At 49.0% G+C, this 19,564-nt stretch overlaps 1 protein-coding gene across 1 annotated transcript in view; it reads left to right on the forward strand.

The window, feature by feature from the left end:
• The first annotated feature begins 13,956 nt into the window (after positions 1 to 13,956).
• IGDCC4 (immunoglobulin superfamily DCC subclass member 4) overlaps positions 13,957 to 19,564 on the forward strand; it is a 37,379-nt gene continuing 31,771 nt past the window's right edge. The window contains exon 1 of the mRNA XM_079912778.1: positions 13,957 to 14,127. Coding sequence (XP_079768904.1) covers positions 14,058 to 14,127 — 70 coding nt within the window. The 5' untranslated portion in view covers positions 13,957 to 14,057. The remainder of the gene's footprint in view (positions 14,128 to 19,564) is intronic.

A 19,564-nucleotide genomic window follows, 5' to 3' on the forward strand; every position in this document is an offset into this window, starting at 1 on the left:
CACGTTTCAACAAATGACCCAATTTCGTTCCTTTTTATGGCTGAGTAATATTCCATTGTATATATGTACCACATCTTCTTTATCCATTTGTCTGTCGATGGGCATTTAGGTTGCTTCCATGACCTGGCTATTGTAAATAGTGCTACAATGAACATTGGGGTGCAATATGTCTTTTTGAATTATGGTTTTCTCTGGGCATATGCCCAGTAATGGGATTGCTGGATCATATGGTAGTTCTATTTTTAGTTTTTTAAGGAACCTCCATACTGTTCTCCATAGTGGCTGTATCAGTTTACATTCCCACCAACAGTGCAAGAGGGTTCCCTTTTCTCCACACCCTCTCCAGCATTTGTTCTTTGTAGATTTTCTGTTGATGCCCATTCTAACCCACTCACTTTCTTAAAGGCATGATAAATTAGCACTTTCCTACGCCAGTCCCTAATCAAATTCAAGTTGTACCGGACATTCAAGGCCCTGTGTCACCTGACCCAGCCTCACTTTCCCTCTGGGCTGTTCATTCACCCACAAGCATCCTGAAGTTTTCCTCTTTCAATTAGCAGAACGCATGCTTTGAGGCCAGACCCAGGTTCCTCTTGGCACCCTACAGAGCTTATATGGGAATCTACCCCACCTGATGTAGGTGATATTGCAAAATGGTACCAGCATCAGCTTTGGAGCCTGGCTTCAACCCTTATGTCTGCTACTTGATAGCTTTATGGGCTTGTGCATGTTTGTTTACATAACACTCTGATCCTCTGTTTCCTTAGGTGAGAAATGGGAATAATAACAGAACCCTCCTCAGTGGGTTATTGTGAGGATGAAATTTGTTTAATATACTATAAAGCACTTGGTGCCTGGCATGCAATAAAAGTGCTCAATAAAGATTATCTTAGATTTAGCACTTTATTTCATGCCATACTGTTTGCCACTGATTTTGTTTCTGCCATTAGATTACAGACTGTGAGAGTAGGCACTGTATTATACTTGGTTAATTCTCCCCATCATGCCTATTATAGTCAGATATGTAGGAATCACTTATTAGGTACTTGAATACCAAAAACACTTTTAAATGAAAAAAATATTTTGACCTCCCCGACTTAGGATTATCTGATTGATAGGTTTAGGTTCCTGAGCACCCACCTACCGATTCACTTGTAAGACTGAAAGAAACAAAATTCTCCCCAGATTTAAGCTTTTAGGATTCCTTCTCTGAAATGTCATTGGAATTTTTATTCTTCGTTCCCCACTGAGGCTTTAGGTCTGGAGGAGTGGTGCTTCTCAGCCCTGGTTGCTGTCACAGTTGCTGGGAGAGCTTATTAAAACACTAATGGGGACTTCCTGGTGGTCCAGTGGGTAAGACTCCACACTCCCAATGCAGGAGGGCCGGGTTGAATCCCTGGTTGGGGAACTAGATCCCGCATGCATGCTGCAACTAAGAGTCCACACGCCACAACTAAAGATCCCGCATGCCACACGAAGACCCGGTGCAACCAAAATAAATAAGTAAATATTTTTTAAAAATACAAATAAAAATGCTGATGTCTGAGTCCTTCCTGGGATCAATTACATCAGCTTGGTGCGTGGGGAGGAGGTGGGCCATATTTTACTAATTTTTGATAAGCTCCTTAGGTGATTCTAATGTACAACCAGAGTAATGTACAACCTTTGAGGTAGAGCAATGAAAGACTGCATTCATGGAATGTAAGGGCCAGAATGGATTCTTAGAAATCATCTCATCTACTGCTTTACTTCACAGATGGAAAGCTGAGGCCCAGAGCTGGTAAGTGATTATACAGCCATCCCAGCTGCTTAAAGAGAATCCACACTTGAGCCCAGGTCTTCTAGCTCTGTATTCACCTCCCAGAGCAATGTTCTCCCGAACCAGAGCTTAACAGAGAAATTTGCCAAAGTGAGGAAGCCGAGGCTGTGCTGCCTGGATGGCCCTGGCAGAGGTGGAGGGAGTAGAAGAGGCTATAGGGTCCCAGGCACCCCCACCCTTCTTTCATCCAGAGCAGCAACTTAGCTTTTCACTTATATGTGATTGGGGAAACTTGTTCTGCCGTTTAAAAGAAGAGGTCAAAAATCAGTGACTCCTCCCATCATTTTAGAGATGAGACTGAATCCCAGAGAGGACCGCAAAGCCACATAACTCTCAAGTGGCAGAGTTGGTACCAAAAATCAGGCCAATTCCTGGAGGTACAGGCAGGTAAAGTGGCTTCCACAAAGGCACAGAACCAGTTGGTAGCTGAGCAGAGACACTTGAATGCAGTCTCTAGGACTCCTACTAAATTTCCTAAAATCTCTGGGACTTCCCTGGCGGTCCAGTGGTTAAGACTTCACCTTCCAATGCAGGGGATGTGGGTTTGATCCCTGGTTGAGGAGCTAAGATCCCACATGCCTCGCAGCTACAAAGCAAAACATAAAACAGAAGCAATATTGTAACAGATTCAATAAAGACTTTAAAAATGGTCCACTTCAAAAAAATCTTTAAAAAATAAATTTCCTAAAATCTCAGATATTACCGTTGTTAAGATCTTCATATCAGAAATACAAAACTGAATAAGAATACATCTTAAAATCAAGGAAATATGGTATTTGCCTGAAATCTGAGTTCCTTCAAGGACCAAGCTCATGCTGAGCTCAGAAAGCCTGTACTGGGTGGGTCTTGGATATGAATCTCCCTGAACTTGCCCAGAGAAAGAAGGGGGAGCATGAGAAAGACTAGAGTATTTGAAATCTGATAGACTTGGGTTCAATTCCAGCAGTTGTGCTCTTGAGCAAGCCCTTTGCTTCTCTGACCTTGGACTCTAAAGTGGGGTTCTAATACCTTCTTCATAGAGTTGCAGTGAGGCCAATGTGTTGGAAGTGATTTATGAAGTCCTGATATTGATCTGACCTCATCTCCTCCAAGGAGTGCAGGGCTGCCAGTGGGAGCAGTCTGCTCTCCAAGACCTGAGCTGTTAGGCCCAAGCCCTGGGGAGAAGATGAATGCTGGGCGGGGAGAGGAACATGACTCAACCCCAGGGATCTTGGAAGAATAGCAGGTTCCAGGACATGAGTAAGGAGGGTGGGTACAGAAGCCTCCCATCGGGGTGACCAGACTCTGCCTTGACCTCAGATACTTCCCATCTGCCTGACCCAAGGCAGATCTTCCAGAATTACACATTACTTTGGATGAAGGCATAATTAACTGTAAGGCCCTTGTTAGGATAACATGTTTTACCTGTGAACAGGTGACACATTTCCCTCTGAATACCAGCTGCTAACATCTGTATGGTGAGTGCCCCACTGCTTATATTTCCTCATGACAGCATCATGTTCAATTTGATTTTCACAGTAAGCTATGAGACATCAGTTAGGCAGTGTTATTATTCCCCTATGGGTTTTTATTTTCTCCAGAGAAAGAAATGAGGGTTCAGAGAGGTTGTGTGCCCTGCCCAAGGTCACAGTGCAGAAGCAGAATGCTAATCCTGGCTTCACTCATCCTTGAGCAAAAGCAACATGAGTTGAGCAGCTGCCATGGCCTGGCTCACGCTGAAGGATTCAGGGATCTGGGGATGCTCAGAGAAGTCAGACACATTCTCTACTCTCAGAGGGTTCTCAATCCAGAAGTGGAGATAGATGTGTAAACCAAAGAGGGTCAGTACAAAGAGAGAGATGTTGAGTGCTGAGTCCTGTGTGAGTCCCCGGGAGGCAGGGCAGGACAGTAGTTAGGACTGTGGGCTTTGACCCAGAGAGTCTGTCCTCTTGACTCTCACTGAACCACTTCCTACTGTGTGGCCTTGGGCAAGTTACTTACCTCTCTGTGCTTCAGTTTCCTCTTCTGGAACATAGAATTAATAATGGTACTACTTCAAAGAGTTGCTGTGAGCTTCAGTATGAAAAACACATGCAAAACTCCTAATATCTGACATACAGCACTCAACAAACGAGCAATTGTTTTCTCTGGGTAGAGGAAAAGCGATGGTCAGGGAAGGCAGCACAAAGGAGACAGCTTTTGGATTAGGTGTTAAGAAATGAGTTTCTCCAGGTGGGGGAAAGTCATTCAAGGCAAGGAATACACACAGACATGAGGGGATAAAGGTGCGGAGCTGGCACACTGGGTGGCAGGAAACTGAGTGTGGGCTGGGCAGGGATATGAGAGGAAAAGGTGGGAGTGCTGGGATAGAGTGTGAGGGCCTTGTACGGTGAGAGTCGAGGCATACTCGACATCTGCCCCCCCCCGCTCTTCTGGCTTCACCTCGACAGGCTTAGTTTGAGAGACCAGAGGAGAGGGTGGGTCATGGAATAGATACAGTTTCATGTGGAAAGTGAGGAGGAAAAAGGCTGTAGGGTAGGACAGGCCCAGGGGGAGGACTCTGGCACCCAGTGCTGGGGGAGGACACAATCTCCAGTAGGGAGGGTGCAGCTGCCAAAGATGGGTGGACAATGTGACCAGCATCACCTACCTTCAGTTCTCCTGAAGGCAGTGCTCCCATCCTGCCGTGGTCAGTGTGTCCATCGGCAGGCAGAGCATCCAGAGACCTCGGGAGAGAGCAGGTCTCAGCCCACTGCACCGGGTGTGCAGGGGCCCTCATAACAGGGGACCAGAAAGAGCCATCCGAATCTCAGGCTTGCTGGGGAAGGTGGCCTTGAGCAGAAGTGGGTGTCGAACAGCAGTGGTTCCGGCAGGAATTAGCTGTTCGGCTCAGCAAGGTGGTGTAGAGAGCTGTGGAGGAACGATGGTTCAGGGCTGGAGGGCATCCATCTAAACAATATAGAGACCTGCATCACCTTTTTTTTTTAAGTTTTAATTTTATCATGGTTACAGAGGCACATAGCTTAAGGAGTCAAGTTCTAAAACAAATCTCTAAATAACATGTTTGTAATATTACTCTATGATTTTTTTTCAGTTTTTATTCATTATCTAGTGGTACCCTACTGTGAAAGACTAGAATTTAGCTGTTTTTCCACCAAACACACACACTCCCCACCCCCCATCTTTTCAAGAGTAGTTCTATTGTAACTTTACGTAGATTAATATTCAGTGTTTACATCATTATAACTACGTAAATGTATTCAGAGATGAGTCATGTAATAAGTTTTGAATCATTTTCATTCATGCAGAACTTTCTGTTTTATCTAATTATCTTTTTAAAAAAGTATATGTATTTACCTCAGTCCCAAACTCAACCTTTCCACTGATTTTTCTGTTTTGTCTAATTATTAGTATCTCCAATGCTTTTTTTTTTTTTTTTTGCGGTACGCAGGCCTCTCACTGATATGGCCTCTCCCGTTGCAGAGCACAGGCTCCAGATGCGCAGGCCCAGCAGCCATGGCTTACGGGCCCAGCTGCTCCGTGGCACGTGGGATCCTCCCGGACCGGGGCACGAACCCGCGTCCCCTGCATCGGCAGGTGGACTCTCAACCACTGCGCCACCAGGGAAGCCCTTCCAGTGCTTTTATTAAGTACATTTTCATTGCCAATATACATTCCAGATATTTAATGAGTTTAATAGTTCCCCAACCAGGGATCGAACACGCACCCCACCCTGCAGTGGAAGTGTGGAGTCTTAACCACTGGACCACGAGGAAAGTCCCTGTAGTGTTGATTCTTTAGGGAAATATGTTCTGATTTCCAGGCAATTGGTTTATAAATGTACTGTAGGCATGACTCTCTGTGTAATTCCAGTTTCTGCCCTCAAGGAGCTTCCAGTGTCATTTGAGACACACGACTGAGACAAATGAATCATGTAAATGAAGAAACCACTGTACAAGGCAGAAATAATCCAGTGCCTATTGAGTGGTACAACCGGATTGGTGAGGACTGGAAGGCAACCTTGAAGGAGCTGAGACTCAAGTAGAGTTTTAACGATTGTATATATTTTTCTATTGTGGTAAAATATACATAACATAAAATTTACCATTTCAGCCATTTTTAGGTGTACAGTTCAGTGCATTCACATTGTTGTGCAACCATCACCACTGTTTATTTCCAGAACTTTTTCATCATCCTTAACTGAAATTTTTATGTATTTTTTTCCTAAGTTACATTTACTTATTTCTGTTTACAAAAATAATATGTGTTCGGGCTTCCCTGGTGGCGCAGTGGTTGAGAGTCTGCCTGCCGATGCAGGGGACACGGGTTCGTGCCCTGGTGCGGGAAGATCCTACGTGCCGCGGAGCGGCTGGGCCCGTGAGCCATGGCCGCTGAGCCTGCGCGTCCGGAGCCTCTGTTCCGCAACGGGAGAGGCCACAACAGTGAGAGGCCCGCGTACCGAAAAAAAAATAAATAATAATAATATGTATTCAATGTAGACAATTTTTTTTTGTACTTTATATTCTTTCCTTTATATACCCTTCCAGAGCCTCTCTTCCATTACCATTCTGTTTTGGTATGAGGAAGGGTTTTGGGTTTTTTTTGTTGTTGTTGTTGTTTTGTTTTGTCTTTTTTTTTTTTTTTTTTTTTTTTTGGCCATGCTACATGGCTTGCGGGATCTTTGTTCCCTCACCAGGGATTGAACCTGCACCCTTGGCAGTGAAAGCACGGAGTCCTAACCACTGGACCGCCAGGGAATTCCCTCAATGTAGACAATTTGGGGAAAAAAAAAAAAAAGCACAAAGAAGAAAATTTAAATATCCAATAATTCCACAAAACCATTAGCATTTGTTGTTAAGAAAGGGGTGAAAAGTCATCTCAGGGTGAGAAAAGACCCATCCCCCTGGCTCAGAGGATTTGAACAGCAGTATAGTGTGGGAGATGGTTTTGAATATGAAGGGTGAAAATATTCTAAACATATCTACCTTTTGTATCTTCCTCAAAGGGGGATGAATGACCAGGAAAAGGCAATAAATAAAAGCTAGAGAAACATAACAAATACATTCATTAAAAAAAAAAGAGGGGGGTGGTGAATGAAAGAGGCAGCAAGTGGTTCCAATAGTGAACCCAACCCAGTAAAGACTCTAGCAGCTGTTCTGGTTATCTAGCAATAAAAAACAAACACCCCCAAACTTAGTGGTGTAAAACAACAACAAAGCCATGCCTTATTATTACTGTTGCTCACAGTGCTGGGGGTTAACTGGTGTCAGGGTCTCCTACGTGGTTGCAGTCAGACAGGGGCTGGGGCTGTGCACTGGGAAGGTTTCCTCACACATTTGGCTCCTGGGCTGGAACAGCTGGGGCTCCTGCACCACCTCTATCTCCACGGGGTCTCCCCACATGGTCCCTTCTCTCCAGCATGGCAGTGTTAAAGTGGCCAGACTTCTTACGTGGTGGCTCAGGGATCCAGAGGCATGTGTCTCCCAGAGAAAGCCAGGTGGGAGGTGCGGCTTCTTTTACGACATACCTCAGAAGCCATGCAGTCCCACCTCCATGACATTCAGTCCTTTAGAAATGAGTCACTTATGCCAGCCTCTGTCCAAAGGGAAGGGAAATAGACTCTACTTGAAGGGAGGAATGTCAAAGAACCTGTGCACCCTCCGTATCTGTGGGCTCCGTATCTGCAGATTCAACCAACCACGGATGAAAATTAAAAAAAAAAAAAAAAATCCAGAAAGTTCCAAAAAGCAAAACTTCAATTTGGCATGCATTAGCAACTATTTACATAGCGTTTACATTTTACTTAAAACTATTTTTAGGGTAATCCCTGGTGGTCCAGTGGTTAGGACTCTTGTGCTTTCACTGCCAAGGGTACAGGTTCAATTCCTGGTCAGGGAACTAAGATCCTGCAAGCTGCGCGGCCAAAAAAAACAAAACAAAACAAAACAATTTATATAGCATTTACATTGTATTAGGTATTATAAGTAATCTAGAAATATTTTAAAGTGTATGGGGAGGTTGTATGTACTTTATTTGCAAATACTATGCCATTTTATATGAGACTTGAGCATCCACAGATTTTGGTATCCCGGGGGGTCCTGGAACTGATACCCCACAGATACCGAGGGATGAGGGCGCTGTACTTTAAAATCACTACAGTGGTAGATTCTGATATCTGTTCAAGAATGATGTGAATGCCACAGATCCCCACAGCTCATCCTACAGAGCGAGTGGTTCATAAATTCTTGATTTAGGGTCATAGCGTCTACTGAGGTCTTAGAGATTACTCAGACAAACGCTTGCCAACACTATTTGATGCTCAAACCCCTTTCACAGTAATATGCTATTTGAGAACTCCCTTAGTGATTTAAAACACTCACCATTTTTGCATAGTATATGATAAAAGAGTAACTTTTTAAAAAAAAACATTCATTTAAAAAACATTCACCGGGCTCTTACTATATGCTGTGCGCTGTGCTGGATCCCAGGAAAACAAGAGTAAGCAAGATACACGTGGTTCCTGCCACAAGGAACTTACTGTAGGACAGTAGAGCCAGACAATTTAATGAAGTGTATTATAATAAAGTGTGTCAGATGCTCTGATAGAAGTACCAACTCACTAAATAATTTCTCTGGTTCTGATCTCTCTGTTCAGATCAAAATGGCATTTCTAGGGTTTTAACATTTTTCACTTGGTTGCCAGGCCAGGCAGACACGTCACACTCAAGATGTTAAAAGAGCAAATTGTCTCCCCTCTCCTCTGTCTGGTTCTTCCCTCTGTTCTCTTTATTTGATAACGTCCCATCCACCTGGTCAAACTAATAAAAACAGCAGTCTTCTAGCCTTTTCCCAGTTTCTAGACCCCTATGTTGACCTGTTCCCAAGATGTTACCTCTCTATTAGACTATCTCAAAGAAGTTATTTTAAGAAAAAAAATTATCACAGTATATTGTTAATTGAGGACAATTTTAACATTTAATTAAACTGAGTTAAAAAACACTCTACCCTATTTAAGAAGTGATGGGTGCTGATTTTAGTCAGCAAACAAAACTAAATGGGGACCAAATGCAAGTTGAAATTTCATCCTATGTTGTAGGATAAAAAATAGACAAAAATTGCTTTCATTTTATGATTGTATTTTGTGCTAAAGTGAAAAAAAAAACCTAAAAATTTTGAGTTTTATTTCTGAAATGTGAAATATAAGATTTTAGGATCTATTGCAGGGGTCCCAAACCCCCGGGCCGTGGACTGTTAGGAACCGGGCTGCACAGCAGGAGGTGAGCAGCTGGCAAGCCAGCGAAGCTTCAATTGCTGCTCCCCATCGCTCCCCATCGCTCAAATTCGTCCATGGACAAATTTTCTTCTGTGAAACCGGTCCGTGGTGCCAAAAAGGTTGGGGACCACCTATCTATTGGGAGGTACTTGTCAACAAATAACATATTACAGATACAATCGGTCTGACTTTCTGGTAAATAAAAAGCCAGATTAGATTGAATTATCATTAGACTTTATTTTTTTAAACACTGGCTTTTGACATATAAGTCACTAATGACTTTGTTGTTGTTGTTGTTTTTAATATTTATTTATTTGGATGCACCAGGTCTTAGTTGCGGCAGGCGGGCTCTTTAGTTGCAGCATGTGAACTCTTAGCTGCAGCAGGCATGTGGGATCTAGTTCCCTGACCAGGGATCGAAACCCAGGCCCCCTGCATGGGGAGCCCGGAACCCTATCCACTGTTCCACCAGGGAGGTCCCTCACTAATGGCTTTTGATTAGAAGACTATAACATTCTTTTCTGATGATGATCAACCACAGGTAAATTTGCAAAATTATCATTCTTTCCTCAGCATTAGAGTTTTGTAGTTTAGCCATCAGTACTCCTCATGCTTCCTGTCATAGATCTCGTGGTCCAACGTGGCTATTAATTAAACAACCTATAAATAACTAAGACTGAAAAAAATTTAAGCTGTTTAATGGTACAAACCGTGACAGTGTCCATCGGCCCTCCACCCATGAACCCCCCCGCACCACACATGCACCTGGAGGTGTTCCATTTGAAAGGGGAAAATAATAGAATACTTTATTTATTTATTTTTAATATATTTGTTTACTTTATTTGTTTTTGGCTGCGTTGGGTCTTCGTTGCTGCGCGTGGGCTTTCTCTAGTTGTGGAGAGTGGGGGCTACTCTTCATTGCGGTGCTTGGGCTTCTCATTGTGGTGGCTTCTCTTGTTGTGGAGCACGGGCTCTAGGTGCGTGGGCTTCAGTAGTTGCGGCACACGGGCTTAGTTGCTTCACGGCATGTGGGATCTTCCCGGACCAGGGTTCGAACCCATGTCCCCTGCATTGGCAGATGGATTCTTAACCATTGTGCCACCAGGGAAGCCCTAGTGATTGATTTAAAAAGAAAGAAATTAAGACCAGTGCCATATCCACTTTTAATGGTGTGAACTCTTTGGAACTCCTGGTTGGAAATGTGCATCATCCCCCAGCCCTCTTATTTTTCTCAGTGATGCAGCTGAGGCTCAGGGAGAGGAAGGAAGTTGTCCAAGGTCCCAGAGCAAGTGTGTAACAGAGGAAGGACGAGAACCATGGCTCCTATTCCTTACACTGGGTTTGGCTGGCCTGAGCCTGTCATACCTCACACCTGCTCCCCGCCCATAGCCTGTGTGCTAAGATATGAATGCAGAGAAATTAATTGGATTTGTGTGTGTGGCTTATGGAATTAGTGACACTCTTTATGTGGTGACAGATTGTTTGTTCATTTATCCATTCGATTGATCAACTGCTTTCTAGGCAACATGCAAGGGACTGCTCACCCAGCCCCGGTCTCCCTGTTTGGCTTCATCTCCCACCCCTGCCCTCCTGCCCAGTTCACACCTCCTACATTCTGCTTATACTGGTTCAGGTATTTGTTTCCTCCAGAAGCTTTCTCTGCCTTCCCCAAGTTTGGCCTGGGTGCCCTTCCTCCCTGCACCCCGTCCCAGCCTGTATCACACAGTATTATAGTTGCCTGTCTACTTATCTACAGGCTAAGTAGGCTCACTTCTCAGACTAAGCACCATGCAGGCAAGAACCATCTTGTTCACCGCCCTGCTCCCAGTGCCCAGGGCCTGACCCATAACAGGTGACCTGTGAATATCAATGCAGTTAATTATTGGCTCTGCCATGTCCTGTGCCCTCATGCCACACACAGGGCCTCTGCAGAGGGTGTTTCTTCCCCCACCATCAGTGCTTCTCTCCTTAAATTGTCAAGACCTAGGTCAAACATCTAAAACAATCAACAATTCTGTAAAGACTTTTCCCTCAACAGTCCCCTACCACACACGGTTAGTCCTTCCTTCTCTTGCTCCCATTCTCCCTGCCATCTCATGCCACTTAGGACACAACTGTCCCTGTGAGCAGTGACTTGTATCTTTTATGCTGGCCCCCTGGCACCTACACAGTGTCAGATACTGGTCAAGATGCTTAGAATTCAGCAGTGAACCCAGCACACAAAAAATCCCTGTCCTTGGGCTTCCCTGGTGGCGCAGTGGTTGAGAGTCCGCCTGCCGATGCAGGGGACACGGGTTTGTGCCCCAGTCTGGGAAGATCCCACATGCCGCGGAGCGGCTGGGCCCATGGGCCATGGCCGTTGAGCCTGCGCGTCCGAAGCCTGTGCTCCACAACAGGAGAGGCCACAGCAGTGAGAGGCCCGCAAAAAAAAAAAAAATCCCTGTCCTTACAAAGCCCACTTTCTGGTTGGGAGGGCAGACTACAAATAAAATAAGTAAAACGTAGAGCATGTTAGGAAGACGGGACTAAAGACTGTTAGAGACTTCCCTGGTGGCGCAGTGGTTAAGAACCCAGGAGACCTGGGTTCGAGCCCTGGTCCGGGAAGATCCCACATGCTGCAGGGCAACTAAGCCCGTGTGTCACAACTACTGAGCCCGCGAGCCACAACTACTGAAGCCCGCATGCCTAGAGCCCGTGCTCTGCAATGAGAAGCCCTTGCACCACAATGAAGAGTAGCCACCACTCACCGCAACTAGTGAAAGCCCCTGCGCAGCAATGAACACCCAAAAAAAACCACAAAAAAAAAGTTGAGATATGGCGGTGGGGGATGGGGGGAGTTGTGAGGATATGAGGGGTGGAGGACAGAGCTCCAGACCTGCACTAGCTGGGCAAAGGTCTAGAGGCTGGAGGGAGGGGACCGACTGCTATCAAGTTACAGCAAGGAGACTGGTGTGGCTGGAGAGGCAGTGAGCAAAGGGGATGGCGTAGAAGGTGAGGTCAGAGAGGTAAAACAGCCCTCCAGATCACATAGGCTTTCCGGTCATAAGAAGGACGTTAGCTTTTGCTCAGAGCTAAGAGGCACTGGTGGGTTTTTAGCAGAGAAGTGGCATGATCTCGTTCCCATTTTAATAGGATCACTCGATGCTATATTGAGAAAAGACTGAAGTGGGAGAATGATATAAACAAGTGAGGGGCCTATTATGACAATCCAGGTGAGAGGTGATGGTGCTTGGATCAAGGTGGTAACAGGAAGGTGAAGTGTGAAGGATGTGAAAGTGAAGAGTTAAGAATGGCTCCAATGATTCTGACCTGAGCATCAGGGAGGATGGAGCTGCTACGATCTGAGATGGGGGAGACTGTAGAGAAGCAGGTTTAATAGGGAGGATCAGAGCTCAGTTTGGGACCTGTTAAATTTGTTTTTGTTTTTTAAAATTTTTTGGCCAAGCTGAGCGGCTTGCAGGGATCTTAGTTCCCTGGCAGTGAAAGCACGGAGTCCTAACCTCTGGACCACCAGGGAATTCCCTGGACAGGTTAAATTTGAGATGCCTATTAGCCAATGGAAATGTTGAGCAGGTAGATGGATACACAAGTCTGGAGTTCAGGGGAGATGGTCCAGGCTGAGATATAAACGTAGGCATCTTCAGCATAAAGATGTAATTTAAAACCTTGATGACCAGATGAGACCACTAAGAGAAACAAGTAGGAGTGATGGGCTAAGTCAAATGCTGCTGATGGGCCTGGCAATGAATGAATAAATACCAGATCCCTTTAGACCCGCAAAGTGCTGGTCATTATTGAGGGTTAGCTAGCAACAGATGGGTAAAGTACCTTCTGGGTACAGAGACAAAATGGCTCTAAGCCATGGGAACACTGGAGATAGAGGGGATGAAGAACCATGGCGTCTTGGTCTTGGAAAGGACATTAAATAGGTTATTCAATCTGTACTCTTCTCCCTACACTTTGCCTGATCATTGAACCCCTGGCTTTAGAAAAAGAACTGTTTGTGGGATACTGAGACAACCAGTCTGGTTAGGACAGAGAAAGCACAGTTGAAAAATGAGTGGGAAATGACCTTCTGGAGTCAGAAAATCAGGGTTCAGGTCCTGCATCTGCTGCTCCCTAGCCTTGGGTCCTTAAGCAAGTCACTTCACCTCCTCCAGCCTCAGTTTCCCTGCATGTAAAGATGGGAGTAATCAAACCTTCCTTGTCTCTCCCAGGGTTGCAGAGAAGTCTGAGTGTGGCAGTGCTTGGGGTAGAGTAAATGCCCTGCTGCGGTTGGTTATTCCAAGAGCAAAAGAAGCAGGTCCAGAGAAGCCATCAGCTTGGAACGGCGAGGTAAATGGGGATGAGGAGGGAACCGCCATGTCCTCAGCGGGTCTGCAGGTGGAGAAGCTAATGAGGATTCAGGCCAGGACCTGGGCTGGAATGGACTGGCTCAAGTGGCAAGATGGGGTCATCGGACAGAAACCCAGGCCTTGAATCTGCCTCCAGTGAGCCTGGAACCGAGATGTTGGAGACCCTGAGGCAGCGGCAGAGAAAAGAAATAGAGACACCGAGGCAGAAAGAGACCCCGAGACAGAGAGACGAAGAGACAGACCCAGAAACAAGCTGCCCAAATGGGGGGGCCCATGGCGATCCGGAGAGGGCGAGGCAGAGGGGCGCAGACCCCAGCAGAGCTGAGACCCTGCGCGGCGCAGGTCACAGCGCGCGGGCCGGAGTCCCCTGCGGGGCCCGACCGGCCGCGCCCGCTGGGCGCCCCCGTCCGGGCTGCTCGCCCAAGATGGCGATGCAGGGGCGGGCGAGCCGGCGGCAGCCCGGGCCCCCGCGCCGGCCCCCGCTCGGGCCGGGGCCCCCGAGGCCGCGCCCCCGCCCGCGGCGCCGCGCCTCCCCGGGCCACTGAAGCCCGGCGCGCCCTCCCCCGGCAGCGGCGGCTGAGGCGCGGGGAGGAGGAGGAGGCGGCGGCGGCGGCAGCCCGAGCCCGGCCCCATGGCGCGGGGGGACGCTGGCTGCGGCGGCAGGCTTTTCGCGCTGACCTTCTGCCTGCTGGCCGCGCGCGGTAAGGGCGGGCGCTGAGGCAGTGGCGGGAGCGGCTCCGGGGTGACTGTGCGTCGGCACCCGGGGCTGCGCCGGCTGTGGGGCCGGCGCGTCCCGAGTCCCGAGCGAGCGCTGGGGCCGGGGGAGGCGGGGGGGGGGGGGGGGGGGCGGGCTGCGCGTCCTTGTGCCCGCGATGCGTGCGCTCTGGGGTCTGCGAGCCGCGGCCGGGGACGTTTGCGGCGCGTACTTGTCCGCAGGGGGTGTGTGTCCTTGGTCTGCGGAGTCCGGAATGAGTGTGAGTGTGTGTGTGTGTGTGTGTGTGTGTGCGCGCGCGCGCGCGCGCGCGACCGCGTGCAGAGAGTGGGGAGGGGGCTTCTGTGGGGCGTACGTGTCCGCAGCGCGTGGCCGGTCGCGGCGTGGCATCGCGGGCCGTAGCTGAGGTGCCGGTGGTTTGTGCGGGGCGGGCTCTGCCTTTACCGCGCGTGTCTCCGGGTTGGGAGTGTAAAGGGGGGTGTGTGTGGGGGGGTGTCTGCACCTCCATTTGTGTGTCGAGAGCGTGTGTAATTGTGTTTATGGGGCTGAGCTAATATTTGGCCTTGGCTTTCGGAGAGTGTCCATGCCCTTGGTGGGGGGACAGAAGCATGAGATTGCGAATTGACTGGTAATAGTGGTGATAAAATACTCAACTTTGTCCGGTGGGTGTGGTCCCTGAAGCTGGGTGGGGCTGGGCGGAGGGGGTGGGGAGCGCGGGAGTGTTGCCCCCTCCGAACCCGAGGCCGGGAGTGGGCTGGGGGAGGGCGCAGGAAACCAGTTGCTTTCGTGGACATGTCCGACACCCGCTCTCAGGATGGGACGCGTGTCACTCCTGCCCCACCCCCAGGGGCAGATCTGAGAAGCGTGGACGGGGTCAGCAAGGCCTCCTCCAACCCCCCACCTCAGTGCGAGGTGAGGGTGGGTTAAAGTCAGAGTTGCCCTCGCTGGAGAGAGGACTGGGGATGGGGTGACGGAGTCCCAAGCGTCTCTGCCTAGGGAGCCTTCTTCCACCCCCAGCCCTCTCCCTTTCGGTCCTGTGTGCGTTTCGGGGCGGCCCGTGGGCTAGGTGGTTGGTAGGGCTGGGGAGGGGGATGGGCTGCCCGCTTTGTTCGCCTAGTTCTCGCCTTCCCAGCCGAGGGGGGAGCTGAGGATGTGTCCGGAGCCAGTCGGGGAGGGACTTGATGGTGGGGGTGGGGAGGGGGATTTCTCTCCAGCTGCTGTGGCTTTCTAGAGAGACTCAGCCAGGCCACGTGGGAAGGAGGCAGGGACGGCGGAGGGGGGAAGGAGCCTCCGCCTGGCCCGCCCCGGCCCATCTCCAGGAAGCCCAAACAGCGGGTGGGAAAGTCTCGGGAACTACTCGGACCCCCTCTCTGCCTACAAAGACACGCCCCTTTTCAGACCTGACTGCGGACCCGGCAGGAGGCCGCCCGGGGGCGGGGTCCCGGCGGCTAGGCTAGGGAAGTGGGGGGCCCGCGGTTGTCAGGTGGAGGGGGAGGGGAAGTGCCAGAGAGGCGTCTGTCCTCCTGGAGGCCAGGGGATTAACGAATAGTTGGGCCCACCCTCTTCTGCTCTTCTGAGAGCTCCGGACCGGGCTCGGGGTCATCTAGCAAAGCGGAATCAGGACTGGGAACTGCACTCACTCGGGCATTATGGAGTATCGGTGGGGCCTCCCTACGAGGGTCTCAGTTTCCTCTCTGGGGTTCCCGAGTGCACAAGGCAGGGGCAGGGCCCGAGCTGGGGCTCCCTTGGCAGCAGTGTGCATGGCTGAAGCAACTACTCTGCTCGCCCTCCGTCCTAAATCCTTTGAGTGTGCAAAGCTCGTCAGGCTTGGGGACACTCCTATAGAGTTCTGACTAGCCTCCCCGATCTGGACGGAGGCCATTTATTCATTCATTCAACAAATATTTACTGAGTACCCTTTTCGGCTAGCCCGTGACTGGTGCCTGAAATATAGTAAATAAGGAGGAGACTGACAGGTAGTCTAGAAAGGTCAGGAAAGGCTTCCTCCAGGAAGCGGTAAATAATAGAGCTCAGTGCAGAGGGTCAGTTGGCCCTGCAGGAGAGTGATGATGGGGTGAGTTTTTCAGAGAGAACAGCATGTGCAAACGCTCAGGGGTGACTTCGTTTAGACCACTGAATGAAGCTAAATCTGGCTGGAGTTTAGAGCACAAGGCAGGAGGGTGGGGCAGGTTAGAGAGGAATGGGACAGGGGCCACAGAGTGTCAAAAGAGAAGGCTGAAGATGGAGGCTGGACCCAACTCATGAAGGGGCTTGTAAGCCCCACCAAGGTTTCTGGCCTGAGAGCCTGCATGAGCCCTTGGAGGGTTTTAAGATCAGCTTTGCATCAGCTCACTCCAGCCAATGTGGAGAATGATTGGACAGGATGGAGGCAGGAAGCTGCAGCTTCTTGGGAGGCTGTGGTAGTAGTCCAGAAGAGAGGATGTTGCTGGCAACTAGAGTAGTGGCAATTGGGATGGCTACAGTGGATTCTAGAATATTTAGGAAGTAGAATCGGCAGGATGTGAGGATAGATTGAGTTTGTAGGGAGTGAGGGAGAGAGAAGTAAAACATAATAGACACTTCAGCAGCCTCGACATGGCAAAATGAAGGGCTGGTGTTGGATTTAAGATAGTGACTGCCCGTCTCCCCCGAACACTGCTCTTGGGCCAGGGCTTGGGAACTGGGGAGATGTATGCGAATGGGACTCCTGTCTGGGGGTGGTGGTGGGATGCCAAATGCTCTGTTTTCACCACATGCAAGAAGTGGGGTTCTCCCTTCCACCCAGTCAGAATTTGGGGGGTGGTGATGCCAGAGGTCAGTAGCAGGAGGGCTCTAAGAACAAGAGAGCTGCTTTCTCCTCACCGGGGAAACTCCCCCCTCCATCCCTTTCTCAGCCCAGAAGCTCAGAGACCAACTTCAGTTAGTTGGGGTGTTGGGGCCCTCTCTGACCTCATCTTGGAGGTTAGGAACCAGGTCAAATATATTGTCTTGGCCAAAAAGTTCGTACGGGTTTTTCCATAAGAAAAATGTTACGGAAAACCTGAACAAATTTTTTGGCCAACCCAATAGTTTCTCTTAATAGTGAATCTAAATTATCCAGAAGTTATCTAAACCTTCATTGATCCTGTATGTATTTTCATGGCCCAAGTAATCATACATTATGTGTAAATCAGCATTTCCTTTCTTTTCTCCTAAAGGTACATTGTTTCAAGTTGAGTAATCCCACAATTAGCGTCATTGAATGTCAGCACTGAGGGGAACTTAGAAATAATTTTAGCATGAACCCATTTTACAGATGAGAAAACTGAGTGACTTCCCAGAGTTACATGGATGGGGACTGAACTGGGACTGGAACCAGTCTCCTGGCTCTTGGAGCAGCCGTACTTTCCCGGGATTTGGTACACATGAACGCAAGTTCAGTCTCTCTTCACCCCCTCCCCCTCACCTGAGAAGTTATCAACAACTTTGGGCTTGGCCCCCCTCAGGTGGTGTGTTTGGGTCTGGGCTCTGGAATCCACTCTGCTCCACCCATCCCCACCCACCGCATCCTGTTCTGCCTCCGCTGTTTCTGAGGTACAGAAACCAGACTTGACACAGAATTCCAGATGCAGAACAGATGTCATTGCCAAGCAGGCCTGGGGGCTCCCAGCTCCCCGGGTTGGGGGGAGGGAAGAGAAAGAGTGGTTCTGATGGGGGAGGACCCCAGCCCCAGCCTGGTCAGAGGTGGGTGACGGCACCTGAGGGGAGAGAAGAAAACCAGAGAGAGGATGACCTAGGCCTGACGTCCTTGTCCTCGGGGCTGGCTGTGCTGCCAGCTAAAAGTGCCTCACTGCTGAGGCTGAGGCATTCCTCTGGAATTGAGGGGCTGTGGGGTCACTGTGGTCCGGGAAGCCGAGGCTCAGTAAATTCTCTCTCAGGTGCAGACCTGAGCATGGAAGCTGATGCAGAGCCAAGACTTCCAGATGGTTCCATAGGGGCTCATTACCGTGTCACTTAGTTTGGAGCTCTAGCAAATGAATGGAGCATAGAGAGACAAGGTTGGGCACACAAGGAAGGTATTTTTTTTTTATACATCTTTGTTGGAGTATAATTGCTTTACAATGGTGTGTTAGTTTCTGCTTTATAACAAAGTGAATCAGCTATACATATACATATATCCCCATATCTCCTCCCTCTTGCGTTTAAGGAAGGTACTTTTAATCAGACCATCCGTATAGCAGAAGAGGTGAGGTCGTGAGCTCCCCAGTCCTGGTAATGTTTAAGTAGAAGAGTTTCTTTCAATGTGAGTTTGCTGTTCTGTCTCGGTGCTGCTTTTTTTTTTTTAATTTATTTTTTGGCCACGCCAGGCGGCTTGCGGGATCTTAGTCCTTAGTTCCCTGACCAGGGATGGAACTTGGGCCCAAGGCAGTGAAAACGCGGAGTCCTAACCACCAGACCACCAGGGAATTCCCCGTCTTGGTGCTTTTTAAGCATTTTGTTACGTGTCTCATAGGTGCCACATAGTGTGCTAGGCAGTTTCCACGTATACTATCCACATCATCCCCAGCCCTGAAGGGAGTTCCTATAATTTTTCCAGATAAGGAAACTGAGGCTTGGCAAAGCATGAGGGGCTCTGTGTCTTATCTTTTTGAGTGTGTCTCCGCATGTCCACTCATCTTTTCAAGAACTGTTTATTGAGTGCCTACTATGTGCCAGACAGTGTTTTAGGTCCTAGGGAATTAGAGTGCTGACTAGGACAATAATCTTGGGCTTGTTGCCTCGCTGGCAGAAAGGCAAGTCAAAAATCTAGAGTGCTAATTGCAATGACCCAGGTGCCCAGGGTCCTATGGGGCAGAAAAAAGGAGAGGCGTCTAAATCAGACCCCAGGATGGCACAGCTACTGAAGGAAGAGGGAGCAGCATAGGCAACGCATGGAACAGCAGTGTGCTTTCAGAGAACGGGAAGTGGTTTAGTCTGGTGGGGACCCAGGGTGACAAGGAACAGGAGGTAGGCAGGTCAAGCTGAGTGGCTTTGCTCTCAAGTCTGCTGAGGCTGAACCTGTCTCCTGAGGATCACAGACGAAGGGAATGCTGCCTTCCCTGTGTCCCAGGCAACCGTCCCAAGTTCTCCTTCCAGCTGTTGTGGGAGGGGCTTAGTGTGTGGTATGGGAGGTGGCCAAGGTGGGGGGCGGGGAAGGAGGTTTCTGGAAGAAACTGACTTGTGTCTCCTAGGAGAGGAGAGTGGTGATGGCGTCGTGGAGAATTGCCCGTGTGGACCGAAAACAAGTTGTAAATCTGGTGGGCCCTGAGATTAAAAAATGACGAGGCATTGATGTTTGTGGCAAGTTGTTGGCTTAATGAAGGAGGCATCTCGGCTTTGTTCCCCACCCCATCCCCCAGTCCCAGGAACTCTCAGTTCCTGAGAGTTCACTGAAGAATGGAGCCCTG

This window comes from Stenella coeruleoalba (genome assembly GCF_951394435.1).
Source record: "Stenella coeruleoalba genome assembly, chromosome: 2".
NCBI lineage: Eukaryota > Metazoa > Chordata > Mammalia > Artiodactyla > Delphinidae > Stenella > Stenella coeruleoalba.